The 13764-nt window shown below is 39.1% G+C and overlaps 1 protein-coding gene across 1 annotated transcript in view; it reads left to right on the top strand.

Moving 5' to 3' along the window:
* The window catches only part of VPS41 (VPS41 subunit of HOPS complex), a 449214-nt gene that overhangs the window by 190661 nt on the left and 244789 nt on the right, over positions 1-13764 (top strand). Inside the window, exon 7 of the mRNA XM_030203975.1 lies at positions 4304-4369. Within this exon, the coding sequence (XP_030059835.1) occupies positions 4304-4369 (66 nt within the window). The remainder of the gene's footprint in view (positions 1-4303; positions 4370-13764) is intronic.

Genomic DNA, 13764 nt, shown 5'->3' on the forward strand with positions numbered 1-13764 from the left:
GCTTCATTAGGGGGTCTTAGGTGAAAAACAGGCTAGATAACTCCACCAGACTGCATCTTGAAATAACTGTCCTGGGTGGAGTTATGCAGCCCATTTTTCACCTAAGACCCCCTGATGAAGCTGGCGAAACATGGTTCCTTCTTGGGGCTTTTTATTTTTTGTTTTGTTTAAAGGATACCCTCTCATCTTGCCTATGCTGCAATAGGAAATAGATATTGCCAGTGTTAATGCTCCAAGGAGCTTACTAGTGTATCAGTGAAGATGGTCCTGAAGCCAGTTTCCCCCTCTTTTGTTCTGGGGGTGTTACAACTGCTGCTATAGCTCTGCCAGAAGTCGTCACTAATATGGAACTTTCGGAAGATGATAGCAAAAATGGATTCAACCTTGTCTGGCTTTTTGTCCTAGTTATGCCATTTCACTGGAGAAGCATCCTCTAAAATGACATCTTTGGAAAATGTGTTAGTGACTCAGGAGGACATCAAATAATCACTCAGGAAAGATTGTGTCTTGAGGCTGTCAGTGCTTCCTTAAGGGAAATATTTTGCAATAGGTTTGAGAGAATTGAGAATCATCTTCATAACAATAATTTAATGTTTTTGAGTTTTCCTCATTGTTCGATTTTCGATGTTGAAAATGTTTCTGCCTACTTCCTAATTATTTCTAAGACATATTCAGTATAAAATAAATAAACAGGAGGTGGGACAAGATACTGTGCTAGGTGTGAATTTGACTATTATTGGAGACATCCATTCAGGAGGCTATGCTTAGAAGTATTTTTGATAATTACCTTTTTGGAGTAGGTTTGAGAGGGAATATAGCTTTGATTAATTTCTATAGGAAAGCTTTTATGGTTCTCCTATTCATGTGTTTCTTTGTCAGACGCCTTTTGAAAATCCAGATACACAATATTGACCGGCTCACCATTATCCACGTTTGTTCACCCCTTCAGAGAAATGTAATAGATTGATGAGGCAAGATCTGCAGCCACTACTCCAGGAGGATGAATTACTGAGATATTCCCATCCCCACCAGTGCTGGCCTTCCGACAGCCATCCAATTTAAAACACAAGCTACTGAGAAGCAAGCTCTCAACAGAGACCCATAAAGAAGTGAATGGCACACATCCTTGCAATATACCCAGCTGCAAACTATACTAGACAGGACTTAATAAAGATCTGGGTTTTCTAGCCCATTATAAACCATGAAATTTCACTGCTTTGTCACCCTCTGATCACCATGCATATCTCCCTGTCCCCTCATCCTCTCAGCCCTCTCTGTTTCTTACCTAGCCCACCCCTCCCTCATCCCTTCAGAATGTCACTGAAATACTTTGATGTTTCACTTATATATGCTGTTACTTATCAAAATTTGCTTATTTCTGCTCTGACGAAGAAGGGCTACCTTCGAAAGCTAATCTAAAAATGTATTGTTAGTCCTATTAAAAAAGGCATCATCTTCTTTTCTTTTCTATGTTTTATTTTATTCTATTTCAATTGATTACCTTTAAAAGTGGACTAACACGGCTACCACATCTCTCTACTCAATATACCCAAAAAAATTATTAATGTGTTTTTGCCTCCCAACACAATCTTTTTTTCAAAGTCTCTCTTTTCCTTCCTTATCAGCGCTTTGCATTTAACTTGCCATTCCTTATGCTGTTTCATATTATTTTCAGTTGGTTCCTTCTTCCATTTTCTGAAGGATTTTCTTTTAGCTCTAACAGCTTTCTTCACTTTTTAACCATGCCGGCTGTGGTCTTCCTTCCACCTTTTTTAATACACGGAATATATTTGGCCTGGGCTTCCAGGATGGTATTTTTGAACAGCATCCATTCCTGATGTAAATTTTTGACCTTTGCGGCTTCTCCTCTAAGTTTTTTTTTTCACCGCTCTTCTCATTTTAGCATAGTCTCCTTTTTGAAAATTAAATGCTAACATATTGGATTTCTTGTGTGTACTTACTCCAAAGGTGATATCAAATCTGATCATATTATGATCACTGTTATAAAGAGGCCCCGGCACCATTACCTCCTGCACCAGATCATGTGCTGCACTAAGGACTAGGTCTAGAATTTTTCCTTCTCTTGTTGGCTCCTGTACCAGCTGCTCCATAAAGCAGTCCTTGATTTTGTCAAGGAATTTTACCTCCCTAGCATGCTCTGATGTTACATTTACCCAGTCAATATTGGGGTAATTGAAATCGGCCATTGTTATTGTGTTGCCCAGTTTGTTACCCTCACTAATTTCTGATAACATTTCTACATCCGTCTGTTCATCCTAGCCAGGTGGATGCAAGTACTCTCCTATCACTATTCTTTTCTCCTTTACATAACAGGATTTTAATCAATAGGGATTCCAAGATGTGTTTTGTTTTCCTGCAGAATTTTCAATTTATTTGATTCAAGGCTCTCATTAATAAACAATCTATCCCTCCACCAATTCAATCCACCCTGTCACTACGATATAATTTGTACCCTGGTATGACAGTGTCCCACTGGTTATTCTCCTTCCACCAGGTCTCAGAGATGCCTATTATATCTAATTTTTCATTTAGTGCAATGTATTCTAACTCTACCATCTTATTTCTTAGGCTTCTGGCATTCGCATATAGACATTTCAAACTATGTTGTTCCTCTTTACATGTTGCTCAGTTGCTGACAGGGTTAATTTTCAATCTTTTGTCTGATTTTTATTTAAGGACACCTGATCTGCTACGGTCTTTTTTGCATCCTCTATCTTCCCTGTTTTAGTGATATCTTTGAAAGATACCTTGTTCTGAACCATGCACTCACATATTAAGTTGAATCTACACAGTTTTGGAAATACAAGAGACATTTTCCTATAAAATTGTAATTTGGAAAACATCCCTATCCAAGGCTAATGCACGCCTGATTCCATTACTTATTTCAATAGTAGTTAAAGTGATTATGTATTTTTAGAAAGATAGCTCAGCTGCAGACTAATTTTTGTGGAATACCATATGCGTCAGTGGCAAATACGAGCAAGCTGCTTTGTTAATAGGATCCAGCTGTTTACCCACGAGCAAGTGTGGACATCGGTGGACAGATTTGTTAATATCAGTGCTTAATCTTTGTATGTTTTAGGGTGGTTGGGGTTGAGGTGTTTGTGTTTTATTCTTAAATTGAAAAATAAAATTGAAATAAAATCTGTAGGGAGATCTCAAATATGCACTGTGTGTTTGAAATTAAAACAGCCTAATATTCAAAGCATTTGTCAGGGTAGCAGCACATACTGCTGACCAGGGTCATCCATCAATTTTCTGCCACATTATTCAGATAATGCATTTTTTAGCGCTTAGGTAGGAAGCGCCGATTGGGAACTTACCGCAGGATGCCTGAGCACGTCATGTAGTAAGCCCTTCAAGCTGCATTGAGTGCTAATGCTTACTACAGCTTAGTAAAAGGACCCCTAAGGTTTTGCTAAATGTATGGTGCACAATGTTTTATTCCAGTTGTTGAGCCTTGTATTTTACAAATTGTGTGTCAACAGTATTAGACTGTGGTAACGTTTATTATTGCTTTGTTTTCAATACATTTTTGTACGTCAGCTGAAAATCTTTACTTAAATAGGTGTACAGTAACTCATGTTATAAGGGAAAATGCATGGGTTCCCTCCCTCCCCCCCCCCCCCCCCCATCCCTGGGTACAGCAAAAGGGCTATCCTAACTTTATCTGATTAGCTATCCAGTTAGCAGGCTAGCACTGTGAGATGGGATGTTGGCTGAACAGATCATGTGTCAAGGCATGTACAGAAGGGTGTTAAGTGTAGTCTGTTTGTATGGCAATTGGCTAGGAATGTGGTAGAATCTAGAGGGGTTTGAGTATCATGGCGGCCATTGTTAAATGTATAGATATAGACCCATAAAAATGTTTATGAATTAGAAGAGTTCCACAAGGATGACTGGAAAAATATCCCAATAGCAAGACTCTTAGCTGGCTACAGGAAATGGTTTGAAATGACTATTTCTGCCAGTGAAAGTATTATACAGTACTGGCTGAAACATTTGTACCTACCATATTAATAGTTTTCTATTTTAAATGTGTAAATCCTGCAAATAAATAATAATCAAATTTGCAGAATGATTCAGTTCACTTAGAAATTCATTGAAATTTACAGTATGACCAAAGGGGTCTATATTTACGCACACAACTAACTGTATGTGTGTCATGAGAGGGCTCTATTCATGTTTGTTGAGTAAGAAGAGCAGAATATCAAATTGTTTTTTAATGTCCTTAGAAATCAGCAAAAAAAGTCTTAAAATTACTTTTCTCCCCAAAATGCAGATTGTTGCTGTTCATCCTCAGTTTGGAAAATCTAGCTGCAAGCAGTTTGTAACAGGAGGAAATAAGGTAGGTTTTTTTGGAGGTAATTCCGTAAAGTGGGCCCCATCGTTAAGGGGCTCTTTTATCAAGCCACGTGGCAATGGCGACTGAGCATGTTCAAAGTGAATAGGCTTTGTCGGCATTACCGCACCGGGAGCTGCTAGCGTGGCTTGATAAGATGCCCTTAGACACCAAGACCACGCAAATGTGCACATGCGTGTGTAAATGCCAATATTCTGGCTTTATGCTATTCTGTCAAATACAGCAGAAGCAAAACACTCTGCAGAAGCACACACGCACAGTTATATTGATTTATTTATTAGGATGTGTTTACCGCCTTTGTACAGTATACTTATTTATTTATTAGGATTTATTTACCGCCTTTTTGAAGGAATTCACTCAAGGCGGTGTACAGTACATGAGAATAAAACTTCCAAAACTGTCTTTCAATATTGAGAAAGTTTGCAAGGTTCAAATCATACTGCTCCTTCAACCCAGACCAGGTCTACATGATTGTAGAACTTCTCACATGTTTATAAATTTTGCATGGCCAAACATTTTAGTTTCTGGCTGGAAAGATCATCATGTGGATTTTTCATTGATCCATTTTATTAGAGTAATTGCCCTCCCTTTTTTTAAAGCTGTTTTCCACAGTTCTCATACCTTTACTGTTGTAGCATATCCTCAACTGTATGGACAGTATAGAAGAAGACAGAAATGAAAAACAAAAAAGCCTCATTTTGTATAAGACGTCTAGTTAGGAATTGCTCAGTACTGGTAGGAGCATCGATTTCACAAACCTACATGCTCTTAAAAGTAAAACAAAATAAAACAGAGCAGCATCATTCTTGGCTGTACATATGTAAGCACCCATCTCGTAACATAAACAAAGGAGCCAAGTAAAATAACTCTTTAAAAAAAAAAAAAGGTTTAGTCACAACAGAAGGAGGTGCAGTTGCTCCCTCAGCCAGGCTGTGGAATCGAAGTTAGAGCTGTGGCATCAGTCGGAAGCAATATTGGGTGGAGTCAAAGTTTGTAAAAATGTATTGACTCTGACTCCAGCTTCAAAATAAAAAAATATTCTAAATTTATGATTTTATACTTTTATATACACTTATCTTTGTCCTGGATCTAAAGTTATATTTACCAATACCTTAGATCCAGAACAAAAAATTTAAAGGCTAATATAGTAGGAGTTGGATTCAGAGTCGGACAGTAGAAAAATACAGGAGTTGGTATCAAAGATTTAGTGTACCGACTCCAAAGCCCTGCCCCTCAGTCACTGAGTCCAACTAGCAGGTAAATGACGTACTTGCCACAGAAGAGGTTGCATACTTACTGTAGTCCATTGCCTTCAGTTAGGCCATGTCTTCACAGATTTAAAATGGTTTATCATTGACTGTACACTTGCTTTTTCTCGCGGCAGGACCGAGAGGCAATCCTGGTCCACCGCGAGCAATTTTGGATTTTTAAATTACAAACTGTGCCCCCTTTGGGTTTAAACAAATGCACTGTTATATGATGAGGTTGCTTGACCTATTTAGTAGTCGGGTGGGTGGTGGATTTTTTGCTGTAATGTATCATGGTCTGTTAATAGTGAACTCTGTATACTGTATTAACTAATATTTTCTTTGACATTAATAAGATGGAAGTTTTGGATATTACATTTTCAGTTGTAGTACATGGTTTAATAAATGTTTTGTTTCAGTGATATCATCACGTTTTCATGCTCTATTCTGCTTGCCAGGAACCAATAAAAGCACATTCATAACTGAGGCTATCCAGCAATTTTCACCCTTTAGTGGTCATTATAATTTTGTTCGCCACGTTGGTGACTAAAATATTTGAGGGCACCCCTTCTGTATTTTGTATGATTTAATTTAGTTCTTACTCATGGTTTTGGTTGGGCATTTAGTATTTATACTAGTGAGTTTTGGGATTTTTTGTTTGAATGTTTGCCTCCAAAGAAGATCATTTTCCATTCTGTTAAGATTACAAAGAAAGAATATTCTGTTTGTTTAATTTTTCTAAAGCTTATAACTTGCTGTCCTGTGTTCAAAGTCATACTGGGTGAGACTAAAATTCCATTTAACCAGGTCTGTTTTCCAACAGTGGCCAATCCAGGTCACAAATTCCTGGCAGGATTACAAAAAATAGTTTCCATGCTACTTCATCCCCAGGGATAAGCAGTTACGTTCCCCAGGTCTATCTTTTTAATTGTATAAGGTCCTTTCTTCCAGAAATTTGTCCAAACCTTGTTAAGCCCTGCTACACTAACTGCTTTTACCACTTGCTCTGATAATAAAGAAAATAGTATCTAGTTGTTTTAAATGTGCTACTTTGTAACAGCATGGTGAGTTCCCTAATCTTTGTACTTCCTGAAAGAGTAAATAATCTATCTGTGTTTACCTGTCCCTCTCTCCTCAACCATCTCTTCTCTAAGCTGAAGAGCCCTAACTAATCTCTTATGAGTCATTCTGTTTGCTGACTAATGATATGCAATAAATGCATCAGTAGAGGAAATATTTGTGAAAGTAAGGAAATCCTCCTTCAGAATGAATAGTGTATCATAGCACAAGAAAAGAGCAGTACTGGGTGCTTTAAATCTTTTGTCTCTACAAGAAAGTCACAAAGCCAGTAAAAACAAGGAGGCAAAGATGAAATAGTGTTTTTCTTATTGTAGCAATGACATAGAATGAAGATAACAGGATAAGTAAGTTCCTAAATCAGCAAACTAACCTTGTGCAAGGACACTTCACAAATATAGCATAAGGTAATTTGAAATCTGTGGTGATGCAGCTATAGGTAGATCCTTCTGTCAAAACATAGCTTTTGTGCCTTTGATAAATATCAAAAGCATAGCTTATAAATGTATTTCAAAGGACTGGTTGGGAACAACTTTACTGAGTAGCAGCCTGTTTTCAGCCACATTGATACTTGGCCTTTTTATGTTTTTAAAATTTTTGAAGTTTAAAATTTATGCATTTGTTCCTGTTAAGGATGTCATGTGGTATGAGCGTGTCTGTTTTTAGGAACAGTAGCATCTATTAGGGGAGGATCTGTCCAGCTCTCAGTCTGTCTGTCTGCCCAAAATTATTCCCAGCATCATACACAACTCACATATCTTTAACTACTTTGCAAAACATATCATTTTGATAATATGGATCTTCAGATGTAACAACACAGGTACTGCAGAATCAACTTATCTTAAGCAGCCGAGTGTGAATCGTCATTGATCCAAAATAATTTTTCAAGAATTTTTTTGATTGAATAACATTACAGGAAAAAATAAATCTACTTAGCTTCAAATTTCAAAAACAGTCAGAACCTTTGTCTGTCTGTGAATCTGTACACATGCATAGATATTTTTAAAGCGCATGAGGAGGTAGGAGTGAAGAAAATGCTTGTGGCAACAAAGTCCTTCTGTGTGTGCCATGAGGATCCGAAGCACCACGGCTCAAGAAGAGGCAGCCCAGGCTGTTAGTGAAATCTTGCTGTATGTACTATTGTGAACCCAGGCCGTAGCCAGTCTTTTGCATCTGGAGCTATGGATAAAACTAGGACTATGTTCTGTGGGGAGCATAAGAATAAAAAGATGCTGCAGAAGGAAATAAGTATGTGGGAGGATTAAAGAGGACAGATGACACCCAAAACTGATACCCAGACCCTCTGTACTCCGCCTTGTATCCAGCCAATCTGCATAAAACATGCCCCTCCCCCATTCAGACTGCACTTGCAAAAGACACAGTCAGTACCCTTAAACACATGCCCTGACTCACCCTTATCCTTCCTCTTCAGCCATCATCCCATTTCTTAGAATCCCTCCCAAGATCACATACACGTGTCAGATATCCCCACAAATACATATCTAGACACAGTATTGTAAGCACAGCACTCACAGACATACACAATTCTTATACGCTACCAGTCGCAACACACAGACCCCATATACTTACCCCATATTTCCCCACTCTGCAAGTGTGCATTTTGCAACTTGTTTTTATTTTAAATTTGAATATTAGGCAAATAGTCCATTCTTCTTAGATTAATTTTTAAGGTGACAAAACTATAAGAGTTACAGGATACAGTTCACAGTTGCCAAAGATTTCCCTATCGGATCAAAGACTGCAGCTTGTTTGTTGTGAGAAATGGTGTTTAGAGGTAAGTGCACCACAGTGCATAGGAGTTCAGAGAATCCAAACAAGAAAAATGTATCATCCCTAGGGTTTGTCCCCTTTTCTGAAACATGGCATGAGTTGTGCAGGTGTTTTTCTCATATGCACAAAGTGAGAGAACAGCTTTGGCAAATCTCGCTTCATGGGATTGATTCACCCAAAATGTTTTCAACCATGGGGGATGAATAGGAACGTATTTGGCTCACAAATGGTTTTAAATAAAAAATCAATATATTCAGAAAGAGGTGTCAAAATGGAGCCTCGACCTGAAACAATTGGGCATGCGGGGGGACACTGCAGGCATTTGTGAACCTTTGGAACAAAATAAATGTAAGGGATAGAATTAATCATTCTAAGTAAAAATTTACATTCTTTGTTAGGTAATCAATAGAAATAAAACAGAGAAAGGAAAATAAGATACCTTTTTTATTGGACTGAGGTAACTCTTCATCAGATTGGAAATAAGCAAATATTGATAAATAACAGTATATATAAGTGAAACATCAAAGCATTCCAGTGACAGTCTCACAGGATGAGGGGGGGGTGAGTTAGGTGAGAGACAAGATAGTCGCCAGATTTCTTTCAGCACCTGTTCCATGAGACCTACGATTCTCAAGTTGTTTCTTCATGAATGATTTTAGCGTCATGTGCTCTTATTATTCGTTCCAAAAGCGCCATCTTGTTTTATATGCTGAGAGGCCTCATCTTCAACATTGGTGAGCTGCTTTTCAATTTCTGTAGTCCTTTTAGTATTTTTTTCCAGCTGGGTTTTGAGCTTTTGCAGTTGCCCTGCTAGAACCTCGAATCTGGGCTCCAGTGCTTCACCAACCACTGCAGTGATTTGTGTGAGCTGATGATCCGTAAAGACAGGTACCTGGTGTGTGACTGGCGCCACAATTTTAGTTTCAGCATTTTGCAGCTATTCTTTTTCACTTTTTTTGCACTTCTATTTGACATTCCTGTATCATGGGCTTCATGCAAGCTTCCGATCACTATTTTCACAATCTTCCCGGTATGAGAAAGTTGAAGCAGTTGAGAGGCTTAAGAAAGCGCGGGGACCCTGGAGCAACTCAGACCTACGTCCAGTGTTCACAGCGCATCACGTGACCCCCCCCCCCCCCCGACTGTATGATATTTATCCCCAAGTACTGATAGAACTGAAAAATGAACTTGCAGAGTTATTAACATGTAATTTATCTTTAAAATCAAGCATGGTACCGGAAGATTGGAGGGTGACCAGTGTAACACCAATTTTTAGAAAGGGTTCCAGAGGTGGTCTGAGAAATTATAGACTGGTGATCCTGACGGTGCCAGTTAAAATGATAGAGACTATTATAAAGAACACAAGTACTGAGCATATACATAGACGGATTAATGAGACAAAGCCAACATGAATTTAGTCAAGGGAAATCTTGCCTCACCGATCTGAATTTTCAAAAGGCATTTGACAAAGTACCTTATAAATGACTCCTAAGGAAATTAGAAAGTCATGTGATACGAGGTAGTGTTCTATTGTGGATTAATAACTGGTTAAAAGACAGAAAACAGAGAGTAGTATTAAATGGACAGTATTCTCAATGGAGAAGGGTAGATAGTGGGGTTCCTCAGGGGTCTGTGCTGGGACCTCTGCTTTTTTGACATATTTATAAATGATCTAGAGATGGGAATAACCAGTGAGGTAATTAAATTTGTCAATGACATGTTATTCAAAGTTGTTAAATCACAAGAGGATTATGAAAAATTGTAAGAGGACCTTATGAGACTGGGCATCCAGATGGCAGATGACATTTAGTGTGAGCAAGTGCAAAGTGATGCATGTGGGGAAAGAGGAACCCAAATTATAGCTGCATGATGCAAGGTTCCACATGTGACGTCACGACCCAGGAAAAAGACCTAGGTATCATCGTTGATGATACATTGAAACCCTTTGCTCAGTGTGCAGTGGTGGCTAAGAAAGCAGATAGAATGTTAGGAATTATTAGGAAAGGAATGGAAAACAAAGCAGAATATTATAATCCCTTTGTATCACTCCATGGTGTGACTGAACCTTGAATACTGTGTGCAATTCTGGTCACTGCATCTAAAATAAAATGTAGTGGAATTAGAAAAGGTACAGAGAAGGGCAATGAAAATGATAAAGGGGATGAGATTGCTTCCTTATTTGGAAAGGCAAAAGAGGCTAGGGCTAGAGATATGATAGAGGTCTATAAAATACTGAGTGGAGAGGAATGGGGGTAGACCTGAATTGCTTGTTTACTGTTTCCAAAAATATATGGACTAGGGGGCACACAATGAATGTACTAAGTAGTAAATTTAAAACAAATCAGAGAAAATATTCTTTCTCTCAAAATTTATTTAAACTCTGGAATTCTTCGCCAGAGAAAATGATAAAGGCAGTTAGCTTAGCAGGGTTTAAAAATGTTTGGATAATTTCCTAAAAGAAAAGTCCATAAGCCATTATTAAGGTGGACTTGGGGAAATCTATATTTCTGTATTAAGCAGTGTAAAATCTGTTTTACTGTTTTGAGATCTTGCTAGGTACTTTTAACCTGGATTGGCCACTGTTGGAAGCAAGATACTGGACTTGATGGACCTTTGGTTTGTCTCAGTATGCCGATGCTTATTATGTTATGTTCGAATATCTTAATGAAGCAAGATTGGTGTTGTAGTATATGGCAATTGATTTTATAATTTGAGAGTCTTGTTTAATTATCTGCCTTTTGCAGTAGGCATTTAAACTTGAACTTCACTTTGGGCTTCTTTTACAAAGCCACACTAGCAATTCCTGTGCGGCAAATGAGAGGAAGCCCATAGGAGTTGAATGGGCTTCTTCTCATTTGCCACACAGGAATCGTTAATACAGCTTTGTAAAGGAAACCCTTTATGAGTAAGCAAACAGCTTTTTACTTTGAACCCTTGGTACTTTGTAATTCTTGGTTGAACTACTTTGCCAAATGTTTTTTATTGCCGGAATGTGTTTTTTCTATGGAGTCTGTATATAGAAGCAAGACAGTCAGCTATTTGGTGCTGGTCTAATATTTTAGACTTATGCAGGTTGTTTTGTAGGCTGTAAAATGTCAATAAACAATGAGGTGCTCGGCTTTAGCAGTAAATATAAATGCTCTTACATTCTGTGTTTTAGGTATTGGGATAATTTGCCTTGAACAGCTTAAATGCTGCTATAGCAAAGCAGTAGACAAATTTACCTGTGGTTTTCACAATCATAAGCTTTTATGACTGCTGAGTGGGGATGCAGATGACCCACCTGCAGTCATGTCACTCGGGGCTTTGATCCCACCTCATTGCAAGAGATAAGCGGTGTTGAATCTAGGCACAAGTGAAACAAGGTTAATGAGGAGCTAGACATGAGTATACACAGTACTACTGGATGTCGCCTATAGAATCATATTAATACATGAGCTGTAGAGAAAGATTGGCAGAAAACCAATACACACAGAAAAGACTATGCCCTGTGTTAATAGTGGCACATCATTAACTGCTTAAAATGTAAATATTCTGTCCATATTTCTCCATTACTCTTTAAACGCATAAAAAATTGCTGAGTCTTGGCTTTATATTATTATCACGTAGTAACAAAAGAATCCAGTCAAAATGAAATGAAGTTTCCTTAACGCATTGTGCATTATTTTTCCAATGCTACTAAAAGTTTTCCAGATATTTTTAATATGATGGAATGCAATAAAAGTAAATGTTGATATATAAAGGCATGGGGATTTCTATGAATAATAGATCTTGTAAAATGATTAGAGCTGTCCCCTTTCTCTCAGAGCCTACATGGTAAAACATATGCCATCTCTAGTAATCAGGCACAGAGCATCAAGAGAATTACATATAAGCAACAATTGGGTTTCAAGTACAGTAGTGATTGTTCTATAATAAGGAAACAAGAATCCAAATCTTAAAGCAGAAATATTGAATGTGAAGGTGGAAACACCGCATTTTCACTCATATCAAGTATAAGCCTCTGTCAGCCTCCAGCTTGCTCTCTCCTTATCAGGTTGGTGTGAGGTTATAAACCTTGAACTTCACTTTATGAATAAGGAGAAAGCCTTTCACCGATAGCTGTCCAGTCATGTATCTGTGGATGTAAAATAGTGAAATGTGTGATTCTGGCTGGGAAACACTGGAGTACATGCATTTTTATGGTTACTTTTAACCAGTACGTTTAGAATTGCAAGGCTTGGGCAGAACCAAAATCTACACATGCATTCTCCAGTTCAGACAGGAAATGCACATGGATGCCTAAATTTATCAACATCAGGATTTACAGCTGCTCTCAGTTTATTTTATCTCAAGTCACGACAGCAGCGGTGGTGGCAGTGAAAGCAGCCAGGCTCGGCTTGCTTCCAGCCTTCCTTTCCTCTGTGTCCCACCCTTCTCTGACGTAATGTCCTGTTTCTGCGAGGGCGGGACACTGAGATGAAAGGAAGACTGAAGGTGAGCCAAGTATGGCTGCTTTCACTACCGCCACTGCCGTCGTTGCGACTTGAGGTAAAATAAACATTTTAAAGACAGGGCAGCAGGAAGGAATGGAGGGCTGTTGTGGGAAGCTGAGAGCGGGCAGGTGAGGGCTAGGGTTGGTACAAACTCAGGGGCTTAAAAGGGGGGGGCAAGTGGGGTTGGGGTGAGCCACTCGACATGGAGGGGAGGGCAGAGGAGAATCGCTGGACATGGATGGGAGGGGAGGGCCGGGGAGAGAGGAGAAATCGCTGGACATGGAGGGGAGGGCAGGAGAAATGCTGGACATGGATGGAGGAGAGGGAAGACAGGAAGGAGATACACATGGATGGAGGGGAGAGAGGAGAAATGCTGGATATGGATGGAGTGGAGGAAAGACAGAGGAAGTAGATGCACATGGGCGGAGGGGAGGAAGGAGAAATGCTGTACATGGATGGAAGGGAGGGAAGGCAGAGGAGGAGAGATGCACATGGATAGAGGGGAGAGAGGAGAAATTCTGGACATGGATAGAGGGGAGGGAAGACAGAGGAAAGAGAGATGCACATGGTTGGAGGGTAGAGAGGAGAAATGCTGAACATGGATGGAGGGGAAGGAAGAAATAGGAAGGAGATGCATACTGAATGGAGATGAGGGAAAAGAAAAAGAGGCGAAAAACTACACATGGATGGAGAAAATAGGCAAAAGCTGGAACCACTCTATCCCTTCTCCAGGCAAGTCCGCGGAGGACCCAGCTTTTACCTATGGATGTAGGGCAAGAAATGAAGAAGA

This window comes from Microcaecilia unicolor, chromosome 1 (genome assembly GCF_901765095.1).
Source record: "Microcaecilia unicolor chromosome 1, aMicUni1.1, whole genome shotgun sequence".
In the NCBI taxonomy this organism is placed as follows: Eukaryota; Metazoa; Chordata; class Amphibia; order Gymnophiona; family Siphonopidae; genus Microcaecilia; species Microcaecilia unicolor.